The following is a 22500-nucleotide window of genomic DNA, read 5'->3' as shown; positions in this document are numbered from 1 at the left end:
AGAGGGGAAAAAGGGGGAGAGAGGTGGATGAAGAATACGATGTTTCATCCTCTTGTCTGTGAAAATACGGGTAGATTTTTTAATTTTTTTTCTACCTCGTATCTGAGGTGTTATGAGCTACAATTGAATAACAAGTCATTCTATTTTTTTTTTTTTTTATTCCATTGGTCTTAGCGTATATCGTTCAACTGCTCTACAGTGAAATTCATTATTCCACATAATCCTTAGAATCAAGAAACTTTATCACCGAATTTGAAAACAAAAAGTCGACTCTTAAAGGAATTCAGTTCAAAACAGCCACGCAATTTGCCAATTCACAAAAGAGTTTAGAGTAACTTTTCTTTACTTCTCCAAACAAAATTTGTATCAAAAGAATAACAATACTATTTAATAATCCTTACAAAAAAAATATTAGAAGAAAGAGGAAAAAGGAAATGCCAAGACGACCACTAGATGGAGCCAATACACTCTGCACAGTGGCACGGCGGAGAAACAATCAAATGAATTAATCATTGCGCAAATAAATCGCCATGAGCTCTCTCTTGTCCAGGCGGGGAAGAGAACCTGCTGAGATATATTCTATCTGGCTTCACTGTTTAAAGAATGTAATGGTTAGGGAGAGAAAAACGCAGGGGTATTATCCACATGCACAAATTGTTGAATGGATGTGCACCACTTTTCTCTTTCATTTTATATCTTCCCTTTTTCTGTTTCTTGGTCGGTCTCTCTCTCTCTCTCTCTCTCTCTCTCTCTCTCTCTCTCTCTCTCTCTCTCTCTCTCTCTCTCTTCTCTTCTCTTCTCTTCTCTTCTCTTCACTTCCACTTCCTGCTTCTAATTCCTCCTGGCCTTCTGTGTGACATTATCTCCCATGACAGTTCAGTGATAGGCCTGCAAGTAGCTTTCACTCATGCGTCAGGACCTTGTTAACAAAATGTAAGAACTTGAGAATATATATTTTTTCTTTACTTTTTTACTCTCCTCAATCTCCATCTCCATCCTCTCTTTCTCTCTCTCTCTTTCTCTTCTCTCTCTCTCTCTCTCTCCTCTCTCTCTCTCTCTCTCTCTCTCTCTCTCTCTCTTTCTCTTCTTCTTCTTCTTCTTCGATTTTCCGATTTTTTTTTCGATTTCATTTTCTTTTCGCCCACGTGTCCCAAAATGTGATTAGGAGTGCTTAGGGTTGCCAAACATGCTGAAGCAGAATGTGTATTAGAAATAACGGATTTGCCTTCTAGAGAAAGAGAAAGAGAGAGAGGGAGAGAGAGAGAGAGAGAGAGAGAGAGAGAGAGAGAGAGAGAGAGAGAGAGAGAGAGAGAGAGAGAGAGAGAAGAGAGAAGAGAGAGAGACCGAATCCAAAATTCCCCCTAGAGTTTTTTTTTAGTCCCCATTTCACTCTTCCTTCTTTAAAAAAAATCCACTCCACCGGCAACGTCTCATTCCACTTGACACCGGAAGTCCACCCAATGAGGACGACCACCACGCTTTACAACTTCCCTGCGATCGATCCAATCTCTGTCTCTCGTCTCGTCTATCTATTATCCTCTTTCTCTCCCTCTTCCATTTTTACATATTTCTCGATCATTCTATTCAATTTCTTTTTTTCTGACTCTATCTGTCTCTGTATTTCTCTCTATACCTCTCTCTCCGTTACTCGTTCTTTCTCTTTCTTTCTCTCTCTTTCTATCTATCTATCTATCTGTCTCTCTATCTGCATGTCTGTCTGTCCATCTCTGTCAATCTATCTATCTATCTATCTATTTATCTATCTATCTGTCTGCCATTGCACCCTTTCTCTTTGGTCTGTTATCTCTCTATCTATTTACTTTCTTCTTTACTTTCTGTGATCTAATCATCAATACAGCATCGAAGCAGAATAACCTTTTAACATATTCTGTTTAACATTTAACACAAAAGTAGATCTCATGGTAGATGGCTGAAGTGCAATCCTGTATAAAAGAGGAGTTAGGATGAAAAGGGATACATTTTGTTCGTTTGACATTAGAATAGTGTTTCAAAGATAACATGTCTTGGATTTATATTCATGATTTCGTTCGACAAAATAAAATCTCTCTCTCTCTCTCTCTCTCTCTCTCTCTCTCTCTCTCTCTCTCTCTCTCTCTCTCTCACACACTTCTCACAATCGATACAGAGAAACCCTGATCAGAATTCCTGTCATCAGCATAAAAGTTTTGTGTTCCTTTTTAAAAAAATCGATATTTTTACTTTCTTGAACAAACTATAAGAAAAGCCCTTTGGCAATTAGCTAGAGTGACTTGTCATCACCTCGAAAAAGAAATAAGAAAAAATGGATAAAGAGGCGAAGGGAGAAAGAGGGGATGGGGAGGGGTACCCAGGAAGTGACGAGCGAGCGTGATTACGAAACGACAAAAGAAGTTCGTCCAAACCCTCTCATTTTATTTACCAATTCTTCCGTAAGCATCCCTTCCATCTCATCGATCCAGAATAAAAAAGATATCAAGTCGAAACAGTAAATGAGCGAGAGAAAAAGCGAACCGAAATGAACGCGAAATCGTACTGAAACCGATTCACTAAGGGATTCGTTTGTTTTCAATATTGATCGAATTTCGCGAAGAAAAAGGACGCGAGTGAGTGATGGGAATATTCGGAGGTCTTCGCATTATTAGCCAACAGCCCACGGCATGTAATGGGTGAAATTAATATTATATATCAATTCTGCAATACACTGTATGTAATGATTTTATTACGTAAATGTACTACATATATTCATACTGTAAGTTTAGTGTGTACACTTAAGTTTATTGATTTACGAATAAACATACGTATATAAATCAGTAACTTTATTTATTATTCATGTATACATGCATACAGAAGTACTGTACATAGATCCATACAGAGTTATATGTAATATCTATCTCTCATTTTTACGCTTTTATTGAACATTGCGTATCTTCTTACTTCCGATTTTAGACTACTCAGCCTGCCTCACCGACCATGGCTCCTGATCGCCTGCCAATCTCCTGGTGTATGTAATTACCTCCCGCTCTGTAGCTCCCCCTCTCTCTCTCACTCTCTCTCTCTCTCTCTCTCTCTCTCTCTCTCTCCTCTCTCTCTCTCCTCTCTCTCTCTCTCTCTCTTCTCTCTCTCGCTCTCTCTCTCTCTTCTCTCTCTCTCCCCGCTCTTCTCTTCTCTCTCTCTCTCTCTCTCCTCTCTCTCTCTCTCTCTCTCTCTCTCCTCTCTCTCTCGCTCTCTCTCTCTCTCTCCGCTCTCTCTCTCTCTCTCCCCTCGCGCTCTCTCGCTCTCTCTCTCTCTCTCTCTCTCTCTCTCTCTCTCTCTCTCTTTATATATGTTATCTGTCCGATTATTTGCTTGTCTATCTATCTATTTGCCTATATATATGGATATGGAGATAGATATATAGAAATGTAAATTGATTAACAGATTAACTTCCTGGTATATCTTCACCCCACCCTCTCTCTCTCTCTCTCTCTCTCTCTCTCTCTCTCTCTCTCTCTCTCTCTCTCTCTCTCTCTCTCTCTCTCTCTCTCTCTCTCTCTCTCTCTTCCCCATAATCCTTTTAAAATTGATCATATCTTGTACCGACAAGGTCTTCCACCCACATCTCTAGTGGTACACTTTCTTTTGTGGAAAATACTTAAAAGATGAACCTCGTTGCCTATTGTGTATCCATCTTCGAAGACAGAAATGATCTACGCTTTTTGAAGAATTTCCTCTTTTACAGGAAGAGAGTTTGATAACTATTTATAATATATATATATATATATATATATATATATATATATATATATATATATATATATATATATATGTATGTATGTATGTGTGTACTGTACGAAGTGAGTTCTTTTCATCGGTTCTATTTGTCTGTCTGGTAACATATCTCACTACTTTTCCCCTAGTCAATATTTTTTGTCTCTTTACTTTATACATCTATCTTTCTGACACTGGCTCGTCTTTCACTATCGGCATTTAGCTTTCTTCCTGTTTGTTTAATCAGTAATTCACTTTGATATACCTCTTGAATTTCATTTAACTCACGTACTATTTCAGCGGTCGGTTAGCAAAGTTTTGATATACGATAGCAAATATAGAGGAAAAGTATTATTGTTATATGTCTTTTTTATATGAACGTAACGATAAACGCCAGCAATATCAACGGGGCTTGACTGTTTCAATTTGAAAAATAAATATGCAAGAGAAATAAAAGCCGACCGTTGCTTACAATAGAAAAATTACACAAACAACAACACGCTCACCAAAGCATGTGTGTGGCAACAACACACGTCCCTTTTCATTAGAGAAAATTGCGAAGTCAGACACTGAGGAAGCTCCCTTTGCCCTTGACTTCCGCTTAAGATCTTTTTAATCTCTAAAAAATCTTCCAAGCCTATATGCTAACGAAGTCCCTCCCCCTTCCCCTCCTCCGTCTTCCCCTTCTCCTTCCCCTCTCCTTCACCTCCGCTGCTCGCAACCTCACCCCCTCCCCTACCCTGACCCACCCACCCATCACTTGTCTTCTCTTCCTTTGCCACAGTAGGGATTTAGACCATATTTTTTTTGCTTTTTCTTTCTTCTTTTTTCTTCTTCTTTTCTAGATTTTTCTTCGTTTTTTTCGTTTCAGAATATGATGTGAATACTTTGATTATCTTCGAGTCTGTACCCTTAGTGCTATATGTCATGGAGGTTTAATGTTAAATATGCACAAGGATCATCGAGAGAGGGGGAAGGGAGACGAGATGATAAGGGAAATAGAGTAAAGGGAGAGGCTAAAGAGTAACGAGGAGTAAAGAGGGAAAATAGATAGAGGGAGAGAAAGGGGATGGGTGTCCTTTTCCATAAGGTTCATGACATTAAGGCAATTCTGGATTAAGAGACAAAGACAAAAAATCAAAGACCTTAAAAGCAATAAATAAGGTGATAAAAATAATGATTCCATTCCTTTTTTTTCTCTTCTCTTCAGCGCTCTTCCTTTAAGCCACAACCCCCAGTATTTAACTTGCTCTTTACTGATTCCTACAAACAAAGAAAGTTCAGATTAAAATTCAAAGAGGTGATATCATATTCAGTTCATTTAATCCCCCCAATAGAAGATATTATATCAAAATGAACTACGTATGGCTTCCGTATCCTACATCCATTTCACTCAACAAACCACAGTTCTCCCTTCATTAACTTCACCCTCCATAAAGGGAATTTCTAGTTTGACAAACCTAATTGATCCATCAGTCACAACTGTCTCCACCCTATATTCACCTGCCCACTCACATTACCGCTGCTCACACCTACACCTTACTTAATTACACATAATTCACACTTACATGCTTACACATACGTCATAGTTACACACACTTACATAGACACATGACATACTTACACACTCATTTTACACATACATACTTACATATTGTGTATATAGACATACACACATAGGACTGGGGGTATGAACTGTACATATGTGCAAATAATGTTCTTTGGACTCCTAACAGAGTACTTTCGTGCCATAGAATGTTATTTGTGTTAAACATATCATGTTCCCTCGCCCCCTCTCTCTCTCTCTCTCTCTCTCTCTCTCTCTCTCTCTCTCTCTCTCTCTCTCTCTCTCTCTCTCTCTCTCTCTCTCTCTCTCTCTCTCTCTCTTTCTCTGAGCTTCTGCTTCACCTTTTTGTTCTATAAAATGTGTTTCAGTCTATTATCCATCTCGCTTCCCAGTATCTGTCTACCTATACACCACATCTACCTCCATAGGTAACACACCAACGCAGATTTGCCTAAAGACATTTCCAAACAGGAAGTGGGGAAGCGCACATGAATACAGACCAGGCCGTGCGACGTATGTGAAATTCTGTCCTATTGACACTCTCCGGAAACCTTTGTTGGGAACTATAAACTCACCGCCGTTGATATATGACAGTTAATGCTAATAGCAGAGAATGACGGTTTGTTACAGCTACGGACATTAGACAAGCCTTACCTAAAGACCATTTAAATTTACTTGGATTTCTACGAACTATTCTGCATTCTCTTCTATGTCGTGAATAAATAGATTTATATATACAGTTTATGGTTCTTGAGGTCAAATCCCCGTTATAATCCTAACAAGCCTAGCGGCACGGATAATCCAATGTCGAAATCACCCATGGTGTAATATGCAAATCCGCTGAAAGTCCGGATTAGAACGTGGATGCATCTATTAAAAACTGCTTGACTTAAAAAAAATGAAATGCTGAATAGCAGCGAATTAGCCTTGATTCAGAGGCCGGGTCACGTACACGACAAAGAACCAGCGTAGAAACAATGTCCTTCATTGTTGCGAGGATATATATGTACACAGATTTTTGAAGTCGTTTCCCATTGTCATTTACCTTGATGCGGTACTTGAGTCAAGTATTCATAAAAAGGTAAATATTCCAAAGTTCCGCCAAATCCTCCTAGCAGAACATACTCGATTTCCGTAATGCAAATACTGGGTTCACCTCGGCAATGGTGCTTAATTAAACGGACAGACCTAATTTTTAAAAACATCCTTCTGTTTTTCTCTCTCTCTTTGCGCTCTCTCTCTCTTTGCGCTCTCTCTCTCTTTGCGTTCTCTTTCTCTTTGCGTTCTCTCTCTGCGTTTCTCTCTCTCTCTCTCTCTCTCTCTCTCTCTCTCTCTCTCTCTCTCTCTCTCTCTCTCTCTCTCTCTCTCTCTCTCTCTCTCTCTCTCTCTCATCTATCTATCTTCCTCTTCCCCCTCCTCCCTCTCTTCTCCTTCTTCTTCTTACTCTGCTCCTTCTCATTTTCCTTTTCCTTCTTCCTCCCCTTGTTCCTCTCCCTCTTTCTTTCCTTCTCCTTCCGCTCTCCCTCCGCATCCATCACCATCAGCGCTAAGACGCATTAGCATTCCTTCGCACAGCTTCACGTTCCATCACACTCCTTAACCGAGATTTCTTTATTCTCAAGTCTCGAGCAAACACACCTCGTCTTTTTTCCTCTTTTCTGTCTTCCAGGAGGCGGTTTGCGTTCTCTCTATCTATCTGTTATCTCCTTTACATCCTCGTCCCCCTTGCCAATTCCTTCTTTCTTTCCAATTCGTCGCCTAGGCTTCCCCCTCGAAACCCTCTTCCCGCAAGCCAGCTCTTCCCTTGGCGACCAGATCAGGGAGCTTCGGGATGAGGGGAGCTTTGAGGCCCCCCCCCCCCACAAGAGGCTCTGGCCTTTGATGGAGAGTTACTGCGAGTACTGACAAAGGTTTGAAGCCACGTATTTATGGAGAGTTTGGAATCCCTCCGCGGTTAACGTAAGATGAATTTGTTTGTCGTTTTCTTTTCTTTTCTTTTTCCGGCGAAAGGGAAGCATTTCTATGAATTCGTGACCCGCTTTACATAAAAATTCGAGATTCGGAATTATATTCTTTTGAAACTTTTCTCTATTTTTAATAGTCGTGTCTCTTTTTCTTTTTCTTTTTTTCATTTGTATATTTTTACATGACTGGCCTGGAATACAGATTAGCCTATCGGAATACACGATATGTATAGGAACGATATGGCAAGGAACACATAAATCAAAATATGAAATATAACATACACAATCTATAAATGAAGATAGACAGACACATGATGTATATACATATATTAGTCAATAGAAATGAATAAGTAGACAGAAACAAAACAGAAACAAAAAAAATATGAGATAGGAAAGAGAAGAAGACAAAAAAAAGATGAATAAAAACTGAAATGAAGGGCACGAGAAACAGCGCGGAAGGGGAAATCTAATCATGCCGGACCTGGTGCCAAAACATTATTCAATTGGCGCGCAAATATTCTCTTGCTTCTGTGGCTATTGACCATAATATTGGTATTTGTTCCGCTGGGTTCGTGCTGCCTGGGGGAGGGGGGGAGGGGGGTACCCTGAGGTTCCACGCTCAGCATCCGCTCGGTGATCGTGTGTCCTCTCGCTCTCCGGCGGCGCGGGGCCGTTGCTAAGGGCACGTGCGGTCAAATGATCGTGGTTTAGGGTCCTGCTTTCGTCTTGTTTATTGTTGTTTCTTGATACATATCTCTGTCTATATATATCTGTCTAGTTCTTTTCTCTGCTCGCTCTTGCTCTCGCTCTTGCTCTCGTTCTTGCTCTCTCTCTCTCTCTCTCTCTCTCTCTCTCTCTCTCTCTCTCTCTCTCTCTCTCTCTCTCTCTCTCTCTCTCTCTCTCTCTCTCTCTGTTCCTTTCTCACTTAGATGCAACAAGTGTTTTCGAAAGAATACAAAGAAACTTTTTTTTTCTTATCTAAACGTTACACGATAATTTCAGAGCAAATGCAAATTCCGGTGCTGCCTGCTGTGAGAGAGATAAACAAAAGTTTAAATTGCTCCGACCTATCTGCAAAGAAAAAGATTATCTGAGACGATTTAGTTCGCATTTTGCAAGATTAAAGCCACAATGCGAGGAAATTAAAAGTTCGACCAGGAGAAAAAATATCAAGATAGACTGTGAATCAGACTCGCCTGTCGTTGAATATGTTTTGGCTTAGCAAGTTTAACTTTTACACGAACTTGGAGATTCTCATTTTGCAAGAGCTTTCTTGGGATTTCCCTGCGCGAAAGGCGTCTCGCTTTTGGAGATCTGCGAGAATCTCCCAGATAAGTACTTCCATTGAGTGATTTTTTTTATTTAAAGAGATGCAAGTACATTAAAAGAGAGATCGACGAAGACATGTTTGTAATGGTGTACCTGCTTTTCAACAAAGTATATGAATAATTACACATAGCCTAATCAAGTCTGGACATGGATTTCAATTAATCATTATTCCGGCCTTTCAAAGGCACTCTAACTCGGACTGTATCGAAGTGGATACACTTAAGGGTTTAGTGTGATTATCCACATGTATAAAATAATGACAATCCATACGATAGGGTAAAATTTTCCCGAACACACTTACCGTGCGCGGTTTGTCCTGCGGTCTCAATGCTGTAAGGATATATGATATTCGAGACGTAACCCTTTTTCTGAACGATGACATAGATATAACGCGTGATTAAATATCCTCAAACCTACTGACTGTGGGAAGAAAAGACACGTAATACACACTCAAAACCTTTAACGTAAAGAGGCGGTGCGTTGGGAATGAAATATCAGATTTTTCGGGGGAAAAAATCCTTAAAGAGATTGGGTCTCTGAATTAGGCTTCGGCTTCACAAGCCAAAGGCGATGTAGATGTTTGTTAGCGAATCCAGGAATCCTGACCAGTGACCAAAAAAAGGACATTTTATTGGTGTTGCTTAATTTTTTGTCAAGATTTAGAAGTTGCACCCAGTCGCTTAGCAACACAGCCGAGGAAGGATCGGACGCTAGGCAACAATATCAAAGAGGGATTATGCAACAATACAAACTTCCGAATACGTAGCAGGATGGTATTTGTCTCTCATTTCCTTTTGGTGTTATATCTGAATTCGCTCGTCCATAGTCATCTCACAACCGTAGTCTCGCAGATGCCAGAGAATGTCTATTTATATTCAAATATTCCTTAAATACGGTAGTTCAGCGTCTGTCCTCTATACATAATATATACATATATGCATATGTCTGTATCTATGTATTTGCTTTACAGAGTCAATTTATTTTACTTTCGAAACAAAACTACCCATCTCATTTACCTCTTGACTTTATGCATTCTTGAGCGTGTATTTCGCCATAAATTTCTTTCCGTACTTTTAAAAGTTACGCCTTTCAGAAAAGCCAATCTGCATACATAATTTATCTTCCAAATCTTGCACTTAACTCCTCCGAGGTTCAACCATTTCGAAAGCATTATTCTACACCATCTCCCACTCCCACTTCTCCTCCACTGTTCTCTTTCTCCTCTTTTCTTCGCCTCTCCACTCCTCTCTCTCTCTTCCTCTTCCTCTCCTCTCCTCTTTTCTCTACTCTCTCTCATCTTCTCTCTCTGTCCCTCTCCTTCTCTCTCTGTCCCTCTCCTTTCTCTCTCTCTTTTCTTCTCTCTCTCTTTCTCCTTCCTTCTCTCTCTCCTTCTCTCTCTCTCTCTCTCTCTTCTCTCTCTCTCTTCTCTCCTTCTCTCTCCTCTCTCCTCCTCCTTCTCTTCTCTCTCTCTCTCCTTCTCTCTCTCTCTCTCTCCTTCTCTCTCTCTCTCTCTCTCATTCCATCTTAAACCTTCTTGCAAATTGCGATAGCTCTCTTGTGACCTGCACTCAGCAGTCTGTCATTACGTCCCACATATACTGCAGAATATATGATGCATACGAAACACGGTGCCGACGCCCGGGTCCTTCTTCCAGGCCGAGGTCTCAGAGACTACAGTCGTGTTTCCTAGTTGTGCCTATCAAACATGATATCACTGAGCATAAGTTTGACCCTTATGTTAACAATACAGAGAGGCGACATTCCCGAGCGCAGATTCAAGTTGATATCGAAACTTTGCCTCGAACTGACTTGCTGAATGTGGTCGATGAAACGTGTACCGAGAGAGACGAAAGTAAGGACGCTCTTCTGTGAGTGATAGATGCGTGTGTTATCAGTGGCGTATCATACGGCCTTTCGAGATAGGTATGTTCTACTTTTTTCCGAGAGCGAAGCGACGTTCGTAATCTGATAAAGTTGGCAAGAAAATAAAGAAGTAGTGGGAGGACTTGTGCTATAACATGCTGTTGTTGTTGTTTTATTGTCTTTTTTTATAAAAATAAGTCTCGTCTAACCAAAAGTATATATGCTCTAAATAGCCCACACTTTTACACTAATGTCAACTGCTAATCCAAGATGTAAGAAGGCAGAAGAAAGAAAGCGTGGCCAATGATAACGTTACTTTGCACCTTGCATTAGATGGCTGGGCAATAATACGATGTCCATTAGAGCGCGACGTGGCCATGTCCCTCTAGATCTGGGGTTCATACTGGAAATAAGGTTAAACACACACACACACACACACACACACACACACACACACACACACACACACACACACACACACACACACACACACGCACGCATACAATATAAATCATTCTACTTTCCTTAGACCTAAATATCACCACAATTCCACCCCACAACTTAATTTTTCCTCTTTATCAGTATTGTTTTTTAAATATAGTTTAATTAAGAAACATCATAGGGACACCTTAGGCCCGAAGCCTGGAGGTAAACATTTACCTGCGCCATCGCCTACGCTGTTCAGGGTAAAACGATCTGGCTCGCTTTGAAAACACATTGTTGGCGAGAGCGACGGCGAGGGTGGAAGGGACCAGGGATAAATAGCTAGGTAGGCAGACAGGAATATTGATGGGAAGATGAACAAAATGAACAAGTATATAATTAAGCTGATAGACAGCCTGCGAGAAGGGTGAGAGCTATTTTTTCAAGATAAAGAAAAGAACAAGTATATATTTAAGCTGATAGACAGCCTGCGAGAAGGGTGAAAGCTATTTTTTCAAGATGAAGAAAAGAACAAGTATATATTTAAGCTGATAGACAGTTTACGAGAAAGGTGATAGCTTCGGTAACAGATAGAAAGAGAAAAGCTGTTAGACAGCCTGCGAGGAGGATGAAAGCTAGCTAAGCATACAAGAGGAAAGACAACGACAATTTGAATAGATAATTAAGCTGATAGACACTTTGCGAAAAAAAAACGAAGAAAGAAAAGTGAGTATATATTATACACACACACATATATACATACGCATTATACAATAAAGCTAAGGAAAATACGACCTAATGCGGGTAAGACTCACTGCGAGAGGAAAAGAGAGAGAGACAGAGTAAAGAGGAAGAGTAAACGAACATTTCAATAGGTCTTTTATCCTGGCTTATATTTACGTTGCACATATTAATACATCATTTCAATGAAATGTTGAGAAACTGTATACCTGTGTATATTTTCTCAGATATTCTTGCAAATGGAAAATATAATGCAAACTCAACTAACAATAAATATCCAAATGTAGAGAAGGTTATTTTATCTCTTTTCGCTAAAAGGAGGCAAAATATAGCAAGTTTATCTTTTAATATGTCAGATTACCATAATCATTATAAATTTTCCAACTCCTATTAGAAAGTCTATTTCAATTTAGAATACATACATAAATTCCTCGTTCTCTCCACATACATACAAAGAACATGTACAATTCTTTATCATCTGCATATACCAGTACGTATGTAAGATACGTAACAAACACAATTTACGTGTGTTCAAGAAATGTTTATATAACATGACACATTACCGTTACCTCTTCTAGGGCAAGGTCGCTATGATGATTAATGGAGTACACTCTGCCAGAGAATAACAATTAAACCAATTACGGCCGGTAACATCGCTCTATGCATCATCAACGACGGACCGTAAGACTGACACCACCAAAACATAGTTCTCTTGAACGAAGGAAGAAAATCAATAGAGGGAATGGTGTATGGTGTATTTGGTCCATGCTATTCGGGCGAGGAGCAGAGGCATTAAGGTGCATCGCACTGAGTAGGCCTCGGGTCTTCTCTGTCTCTTTCTCGCCCCTCCTTTCTTCTGTTCTTTCTTTTTCTTCTTTCTCGCTCTTTCTCTCGCATTTTCTTTCACTCTTTCTTTTTCTTTTTCTCCTTCTCCTTCTTTCTCTATGTCTATCTATCAATCTATCTGTTTACCTATTCATCAATCACTTTTTCTTCTCTCTACCGCTCCATTCAGCCACGCCATTTTAAACCTTTCAGCATCTAATAAGAAAACATCAGCCCACAAAACAATAATGAAAAAAGACTAGCATTCGTCATTTCCTCCATAGGATTTCCAAGCCTATCTAAGAAATCAGGGCAAGAGATTGACGAGGTACCTTATCAAGATCAAATCAGGGCTCATCATGAGGAGCCCCAGAATCTTGGAATGGAAGTGTGTTGGGGGGAGGAGGGGGGAAAGGGGGAAAGGGGGGATAGACGGGGTGAGGTAGGGGGGGGGGGAGAGGCGGAAGGGACGAAGGGGAGGGATGATGAGGCCTTCGGAAATACGGTTTCCTTTCCTTTGTGGTGTGAGCGTGTAATGAGTTAGGAACCGTAAAAACACTAAGGGCATGAGGGTGGCTTGTATTCACGGTTTTACTTATTCACAGCATTGGCTTGGAAGAACCTCAACTTGGGGAGACGCAAAGAAAACATGGGAAGTGAAGGGAACAGCCAATGTGTTTGAAGATGGAGAAAGAAAGGGAGGAGAGGAGAGACTGAAATAATACTGGAGAGGCAATTAATCGCATCATTTCGGATAATCGCATCAAGGGTCTTTACTTCAAATTGTTTTGATATGACTGAGTACGATGATGGCGATAAGATGGGGATATTCCGAAACTAACCTCCAGCGCAACATGTCATAAGTGTAATCATCAGACCTAAATAAAGCTTTTGTTTTTTTTCTTTATCTATGTTTTGCTCTCTCTCTCTCTCTCTCTCTCTCTCTCTCTCTTTATCTATCTATCTTTCTACTCTTTACAAACATATACGAACTAGACATTTGTCGCACCAAAAGTTTTTTCTCTCTTTCTCTCTCTCTCTCTTTTCCTCGTCCATTTCGTTGCCCTAGTACGTGCTGTCTTGCCAGGATTCCCCCACATGGCCGAAGAAAGATACAGAAAAGGTTTCCGATTGAGGCATTTTCTGTCAAGCATCCCTATTGAGAATCTTCTCTCTCACTCTGTATCAGTCTCTCTCTCTCTCTCTCTCTCTCTCTCTCTCTCTCTCTCTCTCTCTCTCTCTCTCTCTCTCAATGAAGGGGAAACGGCTCTACAAGATCTTTCCAATTCCTGTATCCCGTATTCTCTTCTTTTAAACCTTGACATCAATCATATTACGGTATATCCACTAACAAACCTAGAGACAACGATTTCTCTTTTAGTACAAGACCCCAGCTAAATATACACAAAGCAGTGCATCTTTCCCCAGCACCCATGCCTGCACAAGGACTCAAAACCGCCCACATATTCATATAACTCTCGGAGTCCTTTTTGGAACGATTCATGCATGCATCGCCGAGCGTTTTCCCCGGCCGGCAGATCAGCTGAATGAACGTGGGAAAAGTTCATGGAAAAGGGCTTAAACATAAATGAGGGGAGATTTATCAAGCACGATAGAGCTGATTGCGAGATGTCGTGAGAAATTGCGAGATTGTCTGAAATCAAATGAAGTGAAGGGAATGAGGATTTTTTTTCTTTCTTTCTTTCTTTCTTTCTTTTGCGGGTCTCGAATGGGAATTGTGAGGCGGAAGGGGAGAGCTCGACAGTGGACGTGTTCTAAGTAGTAAGGATGTGAGATGGGCGTGACTACAAAAGTAGGCGTGGTGAGAGGGGGAAAAGCGAGTGTGTGACAAGGACGTAAATCTTACAGATGCCAACACTCGGATGGGAGTCACGTTCGGCAAGGAAAATGACATGCTGGTGTCTCCGGTTACTCGCAGTTGGGTTGCGTCACTCGACGAACATGAAAGCAATAGCTGGAGATGAAACAGTATCATGCTTATATTTCACCCTTTGTCTCTTTCTGTGTCTCTCTCTCCATCCTCTCTATATTTCTATGCCTATCTGTATTTTAATCTCTCTCTCTCTCTCTCTCTCTCTCTCTCTCTCTCTCTCTCTCTCTCTCATACATATGCTGTTTCCCTTTCCTTTTTGGCGGGCTGTCATAATTAATGTTATATTACACGCAAAAATGCCCCACAGAATATATTTCTTTAATTAAGTTTAATTAAAGGGCTTTAAGCATTTATAGACATTTTATGACATGTATAAAAAAAGAAAAAAAAACAGTTGGAAACTAAAAGCTGGTCGAAAAAGTTTTTGTTTGTTTTACCTTTTTACATCCTTCACGGCAATATTCGATATGCTTTTACAGAAAAAAAAACTACAAAGGCGATTTAGAAACGAAAATACAGATTTAGCGAATAGAGATTTTCTACATTCTCTTTTTTACTTGGAAATATCCCATAGGCCTGTTCTGAAAATGGATTCCGTACTCTCCATCCATCCATCAATCTCTCTCATCAATCTCCATCTATCCTTCTCTCCTCTCTCTCTCTCTCTCTCTCTCTCTCTCTCTCTCTCTCTCTCTCTCTCTCTCTCTCTCTCTTCTCTCTCTCTCTCTCTCTCTCTATCTCTCTATCTATCTCTCTCTCTATCTCTCTATCACTCTATCTCTCTCTATCTCTCTCTATCTCTCTATCTCTCTCTCTCTCTCTCTCTCTCTCTCTCTCTCTCTCTCTCTCTCATTCAGTAAAAATAAGAGAGAAAGAAGTAAAGAAACCGAATCATCTACATACACCACAAGGCAAAATGGCAGCTTATGTATCTCAGGAAAAGCGTTAAGTTCGTTAGGGAAGGAGACATCTTGTTACAGCACTCGCGTTAATGGTCTGGGAGAGATATCCTGGTAGCGAGGGTTGGTGGTGCTTGGTGCGTGTGTGTGTGTGGTTGGGAATATTCATGTAGGTGTGTATTAAGGTGTGTGGTTGGGTATGTTCGTGTGTGTGTGTGTGTGTGTGTGTGTGTGTGTGTGTGTGTGTGTGTGTGTGTGTGTGTGTGTGTGTGTGTGTGTGTGTGTGTGTGTTCAAGCCCACATGTGACTGTGTTCTTATCCACGCGTTCTTACACATTTCCAAATATTATTTCAGTTTACCATATACTTAACTAAATTTACCAATAAATATATGCAGCGACCCATTTTCTTTCAAAGCCCATGACTCGTCTAGACATAAACACAAACACGTTCTTGGACCGGCATTTCCTCCTTTTGCATTCCTCCATTTTTTCCCTCCTTCGACACGGTCCATCGTCTTGTTTTCCCCTCGGCCACCATGCTAGGCCTCGCTTACAGCTTGTAAAGAAAGAGTGCATTCGCTCGAGATATTTTTACAGGCCATGTTCGGATTTCTCTCCCTCTCTCTGAGTTGTTTGTTGGTGTGTCTTTCTCTACCTCTTTCTTTCTCTCTTTATCTTTCTATCCATTTAGCTTTATCTATTTATCTGTTCGCCTATCTTTCTCTCTCTCTCTCTCTCTCTCTCTCTCTCTCTCTCTCTCTCTCTCTCTCTCTCTCTCTCTCATTTATTTTCTTTATGCAAATGCGAACTGCGAAAATATCCTCACCTAGCCTCATCACGGACGTAAAAATAACTCCCAGAACAACAAAACTCCAAGTAAAGACAAACAAAAGCAAGAGGAGGAGAGTAAGAGGGGAAAAAAAAGTTTGAATTTAAGCTTTGTAAAAGTTAGGTGGTAAAACGCCAGCATTGCCCAGCATGACAACGTAGTTCTAACTCCCAGACGTTCAGCACAGCACTTCAGCATCAGAGTTTGAGAGTTGTTAAGGGGTGGACGCAATATACGATTATTACATTGTAGATTCTTTTCCTTCCTATCTCTATCTGTGGGCATTTTTATCTTTTAATTCTGGATGACCTTATTCTCATAGAAAATAAAAAATAAATGTCATATCATATTTCTCCATAATAATTCATCTTTATACAAAGAATGAAACATACCATATAAACCTAGGAACACATTCCGTCACCGCCTTATAGTGTGGATTCTTCAGTTATTTTTCTAAAACGTTTTTCTTTTACTCCACAGACCACCCCCGAGAGGACCACTCCTCCACAGCAAGAAAACACCTCCGCAGGTAAGAAGACTAGGCACTGATCTCGAGAGGGATATAAATGAATATCAGAAACGGATATGCTTCTCGATGAAAGGAATTTACGTTTCCTTTACGGTAGTAGCAATAACAACAGCAGCAATAACAATAATAATAATTGCAGTAGTGGCAATAAGGATGATGATGATAATGACAATACTAAAAATAATAACAATTATTAGCATTATTATTATTACTATTACTATTGTCATTATAACTATCATTACAATCACTATTATGAACAAAACATCACGACTGCCAAAGCAAAAACCGTTTATCACAGAAAAGTATCTTCGAAATATAAAGAGTTGTTCACTCCCAAAAGACGATAGTTTTTCTCACCTAAATGTCCAGTGAGTAGGAAATGGCTGCGCAGAGGGAATTGATTTGAGTGAATTCCTCCATCCGTCCATTTGCTGGTCCGGATGCGAAGAGGTAGACAACGTAAAGAGCGTCTTTGTAAGGGAAACGTAAAAGGCTGAGGGTCCAGCAGGAGAGAGAGAGAGAGGAATTGGAAGCTGGAAACAGAGGCTTCGAATAAAGCACACACTCCGCACAAAAATTCTTGGCGAAAGAGATGTGGGGAAGAAGCACAAAGGCTTCTTAGAAGTATGAGAATGAAACATCTGAAGCCAATTGCATCAACTTACAGCCAAATATGATATAAAACCTTTTACTGCTCATCTATATATATATATTCGAGTCCTCTTCCCTTGAGACATCTCCATCCACCTCTCATCTCTGTCATTTCCATGCAGCCTCAGGTGTTATACAAATTCTGTATCCAAAATGCCTCGGTGGATTTTGTGGGACTTTTACATATGCTAATTCTGGAGCCGAGCTTTTCCTCCAAGGCTAACGTTTTCTGTAAAGATTGTCATTCCTGCTGTGTCGAGTTTACAAGGATGTGTGATAAAGCTAATATATTTTATGGATTCTTTTGTGTATGAAAGTTGCATTTGAAGGGGGAAAACATTTCACCATGAAGTGTTGCGTGATATTTCTTGAAATACAAGCAAAATGTAAATAATTCATATCAAAATATCTAAAGCATTATTCAAATGTAATTGTCCCACAAAACTTCACATAATGAATCAATTTCTTATACTGTGCACCTTCTGTGTCGCCTTTTCTTTTTGGACGTTTGTACTTCCTCCAGAACATAATGCTTACACATTTTCCTGTACAGTTTTCATTCAAGTCGATGCTCGTGAAGCTCGAGAACTTGAGTTATCGTTTTCTTCCATGTGCACATTTTCCTTCTAAGTGGGAAAAGGACAAAAGAGACAACTTTGCGACTAAGAAAACTTAGCTTCGAACGTCCTAGAGACACATAGTTGTCACTGGCAATTCCCCAAGCACTAGCGATCGCGCGTCAGGGACCTAGCTGCCTGCCTTGAATACCAAATCAAGAACACCAAATGCTATCAGTTACATGATATTCTTCCAACTTTTATGAAAGTTATCTTTGACTCTCTGCACTTGTAATATTCTATTCGTTATTTCTTAAGAATTTAGTTAGAATAGCGATATATGCAAAAACACGGCATAAGTTTAATTCATAAGCGAGATGGATAACGTACCACAATTATGCACACGTTTCCTCTTAGACAAGCAAGAGATAAGACAGTGGGCTCTTAGTCAACAAAGCAACACAAGACCATTATCGGATGCCGGAGCAAATGCATGCAAAGTCAGACTCCAAATAATTAGCAGAAACAGAAAGTGAGGATCAATTTCTACACTGAATTAATTTCTCGCGGAACGAAAACTGACATTCCTTCGGCATTTCAAGAAAAGATTTGAATCATCATGCGTGAAGAGGGAGGTCAGAATCGATAAGAATTAAGAATTAACTGTGCTTTGATTGATTCTTTGTTCGAAAAAAAAATAGTCCACGTTTAACAAGTATATAATAATAACGTCTCTGAACTGTGACCTCAAGATTTCCAATATGTGACAAGAGAAACTCAGACGAGAGTTTTAAGTCTATCCTTCAGTTAATGGAATATCCATATATATGGGATGGTTACGATTACTTTCCTTGACTCACTCGTTCTCTTTAATACAATCTTTATTGCACTGCACTTCAATATCTTCAATTTCTCATATGCAGAGGGTAATAAATATTAACGTCAAAACAATGTCGCATTCATATCTACGGTCCAATTTCCACACTTATTTCTCTCTTTAGTTATCTGTGTATTCAACTGTTTATCTATCTATTTCTCTTTATCTCCCTGTTTATGTCTCCCAGCTGAAATAAGTCACCGCCTATATTGTAGAAACCGAATCCGCCATCCAACACCCTTGGCTAGTTCCCGTATATAGAGAAAATGTGTTGCTATTGAGGGGAGACTAATCCAGTGCCCGGAACCAGACATGCCTGCTGCTTTCTATAAGCTTTTATGAACTATGCTATCTCTTATTTAGCAGGTTGGATGGTGCTTTCGGTTCTAATTTAATAGAAATGAAATCATATTCATTTCCTCAATTTTAATACAACTTTCTCCCACCAGCAGATGCACCTCCAGCAAAGCGATTCGACGCATTCACGTAAGTTTCTTTTAACAGAGAGAATATATTATGGGTAGTGATTGCTTAACCTATATGTCAATTAGGCTGGCGTATAAGTGTGCAGAATTACAGACATGTTAGGATTTTAATAAATTCCTATATGTACTGTTAAAGCGAAACACCTGCAGCTTCCCTTATTCCCGTTCAAGCAAGTGGAAAAAGCAAGTCATTTGTTTTATTTTTATATTTACTTAGCTTAAAGTATACCTCCATCTGCTCCCTTTCCCTTCTCTCCCGTACACTTCTTTCCTAAATATCCGCTATCTGAATCACCTTTGCTTTTAACTAACCACGCCTCGTACTTCATGTGCATGTTGTCTCGGTCTAGTCGACTCTCCCATCACCCCCCCCCCCCCTTCTCTCTTCCCACTGCAACGCCCAGGAAACCGGACGTCCCTTCTGCCCTCTCTCCCCACCCGACCTCCCTCTGCCCCTCCCCATCCGACCCTAACCCTTTCCTCTCACAGATCCGGCAGATGTCAGCTGGAAACTCCATTTTCTTGTCTCAGAGAGATACCTCACAGTCTAGTCACCCAGGCAAACAGGTAATGGGGAGAGAAAAGGGGAAGAGTAGAGAGGAAGACGAGAAGAGGGGGAGGGGATAGCAAGGAACAAGGGGACGGGAGTTGGATGACGCGAGTGCCTCATTAAGGGGATATTGCTTCCAGGATGACATGTTTTTGTGACAGGTCGCCCATTTTGCGGCGATGAGACATCTATATCTGTCACTGGACTCGATAACAAGAGACCGCTGGAAGAAAGGGGTAGAGGGTGCTCATTAAGTAGAGCTCTATGTTACCAGTGGTCATGAGTAGAAGTATATTATTTAAAGTCCGGCTAGGCGAGTTGTAGCACATTCTATAACTGCTTTTCTGTAAGTGAATAGTAATACGTATGATTATTCAAACGGGAAGTCTCCTGATCAATCACACTATTTATTCATTGATACCTTTTAAGAACAACAAAAATATTAACGAAAAAACATATGATTGAAAACATTCATACATCATCAAAGAAATGCCCACTAGTTTTCCGTAAGTTTAAGAATTCAATGTCTGTTGTAACATTTTTAACATTCCTTTACCTAATTTGTATTTTTCATCCAATTCACAGCACTGGTTTCGGACACAGCAAACGCAACATGAATGAAATTGACAGACCTGCCTTTGGACTCAACAAGAAGAACTTTGATGAGATCGACCGCGCCGGCATGGGTTTCGCCAAGCGTAACTTTGACGAAATTGACCGTGCTGGAATGGGCTTCGCCAAGCGCAACTTCGATGAGATCGACCGAGCTGGAATGGGCTTCGCCAAGCGTAACTTTGACGAAATCGACCGCGCCGGCATGGGCTTCGCTAAGCGTAACTTTGACGAAATCGACCGCGCCGGCATGGGCTTCGCTAAGCGTAACTTTGATGAGATCGACCGAGCTGGTATGGGCTTCGCTAAGCGCAACTTTGATGAGATCGACCGCGCCGGTATGGGCTTCGCCAAGCGCAATTTCGACGAAATCGACAGAGCTGGCTTCGGGTTCCTCAAGAGAGCCTTCATGCCCAGGGGTAACCTCTTCAAGCGTAACTTCGATGAAATTGACCGAGCCGGGTTTGGTTTCAACCGACGTAGCTCGAACTAAACCATACATCCTCATTGAAAATCATCCGTGTATGGCCAGTATGAACTTTTGAGAGTTTTTTATTGATTCGCTTCTCACTCTCTCCAGTGAGACAAGAGTTGCACTTCATCATATTTCGTGGGTAGTCAACAGGCAATATAACATTACATAAAATTGATAAAGAAATCTCGTTTGTCCCCCTTCCTCTCACTGTGAGAGAGGTTCTTGCAACGACATCTTTGATATCCTCAAGAGAGGAAAAGCGACCTCTGAGATCCTTCTCCAGCTGACGTTGCTCTTGGATGGCTGGGAATGTCAAAGAAGGAATAAAGAGTATTTTTCTTAAATAGCCTTTTCTTTCCATCTGCTTCATATGTCTGCATTTGTTAGAATTATTCTTCTGTTGCACTGCAATGAGAAGCAATCATGTATGTATGAGAATTCTTAGACACCAGAAGAGTTGGATGTTGCATAAAAGGAGAAGAAAATACACATACATATATCACTAAATAGCTTTATCTTTCTTAGATATAAAGCAGTTGATTCTCATGGCGGAAATGGAACTTGCATATGTCTAAGAATTCTTAAGCTGGGGATCTTGGAGGTTTTGAGAAATTAGTGTCTAAATCGTTCTTTAGATCTATGCCCTAACGATGTATAAGCAGCTTCGCTTTGCAATTGTCTTAAGAATCAAAACAATAAAGTTATCGAAGTTGATGAGAAAAATGTTTAATTGTATAATCATATATGAAACAAAAGCAGGACAGATTTTTACAAGCTATTGTAATAGGCATCTCAAAGATCAACAACAAAATGGAGTGAACTCAACTTTTGCAAAGAAGTCGTTTGTTAAAGGTTTAAAAAGTCCATAAGTCATGAAAAGACAAACAAACTCCGAATAAGAGTCTCAGTGCTTGCACTAACTTAACCTAAGTATACAAATATGTGCCACCTCGCGTACGTGAAAGCAAACTCATCGACTTTTCTCAGATACCTGTATGTGCTTAGGCGTGGTGGAAACATACATTTCCTCATGTTCCACGAAACTTAGATTAGCATAAAGACAAGCCAGACCCGCCAAGAGGATTACCATAATGGTGCGACCATACCAAAACACCCCTGCGAACTCAGAACGATTTTGGTGAAAATATAATGTATTTCAGACTCTTTCGTAATTGGTCACTGGGACTGTGGACGTAATTGAGGATTCAGAATGCTCTATGGAGACTCTAAGAATCCCCGAGAGTAATAGGATTTAAATAAGGGATTAGGGTGTGGATGTTGTGTGTAGCGCGTGTTGATATTTATGTATGCGAATGCATGCGTGTATGTTTGTGCGTGTGTATGTGCGTTTGTACTCGAATCTGTATATACTAATGTGCATTTACGTGAGTGCATTTAATCTTAAAAGTATATTACCGTTTCTTACACTGCCCTTCTTATCTCCCATTTTGTCCGTTTACCTCTGTACATTACCTTTGTCTTCCCTTCTTTACTCTGCCAAGAACTTCCTACTTTTATATTTTGTTTTTTATACATCAAATATTCCCCTGGTATTTGGTTCCTTCCTCTGACTCGGCAGTTATTTTCCAACCCTTTTCTGCTATCTCTTCCTCTATTTCATTTTCATTGTATACATATTATATGATTCTTATTCACATGCTGTCTTTTAGCTATCATGTTG

At 40.2% G+C, this 22500-nt stretch overlaps 1 protein-coding gene across 2 annotated transcripts in view; it reads left to right on the top strand.

Moving 5' to 3' along the window:
* The window catches only part of LOC119592159 (orcokinin peptides type B-like), a 29288-nt gene extending 7755 nt beyond the window's left edge, over positions 1-21533 (top strand). The window contains exons 2-4 of one of the 2 annotated variants that reach the window (XM_037940988.1): positions 16564-16612; positions 19150-19183; positions 20318-21533. In XM_037940988.1, the coding sequence (XP_037796916.1) occupies positions 16564-16612; positions 19150-19183; positions 20318-20837 (603 nt within the window). In that variant the 3' untranslated portion in view covers positions 20838-21533. Of the gene's footprint in view, positions 1-16563; positions 16613-19146; positions 19184-20317 lie in introns of both variants that reach the window. The other variant, XM_037940979.1, reaches the window with a different exon arrangement.
* Positions 21534-22500: the final 967 nt, after the last annotated feature.

This window comes from Penaeus monodon, chromosome 3 (assembly GCF_015228065.2).
Source record: "Penaeus monodon isolate SGIC_2016 chromosome 3, NSTDA_Pmon_1, whole genome shotgun sequence".
Lineage (NCBI taxonomy): Eukaryota > Metazoa > Arthropoda > Malacostraca > Decapoda > Penaeidae > Penaeus > Penaeus monodon.
Note: the sequence above shows the minus strand (reverse complement) of the source record. Positions and strands in the feature narration are given on the sequence as shown.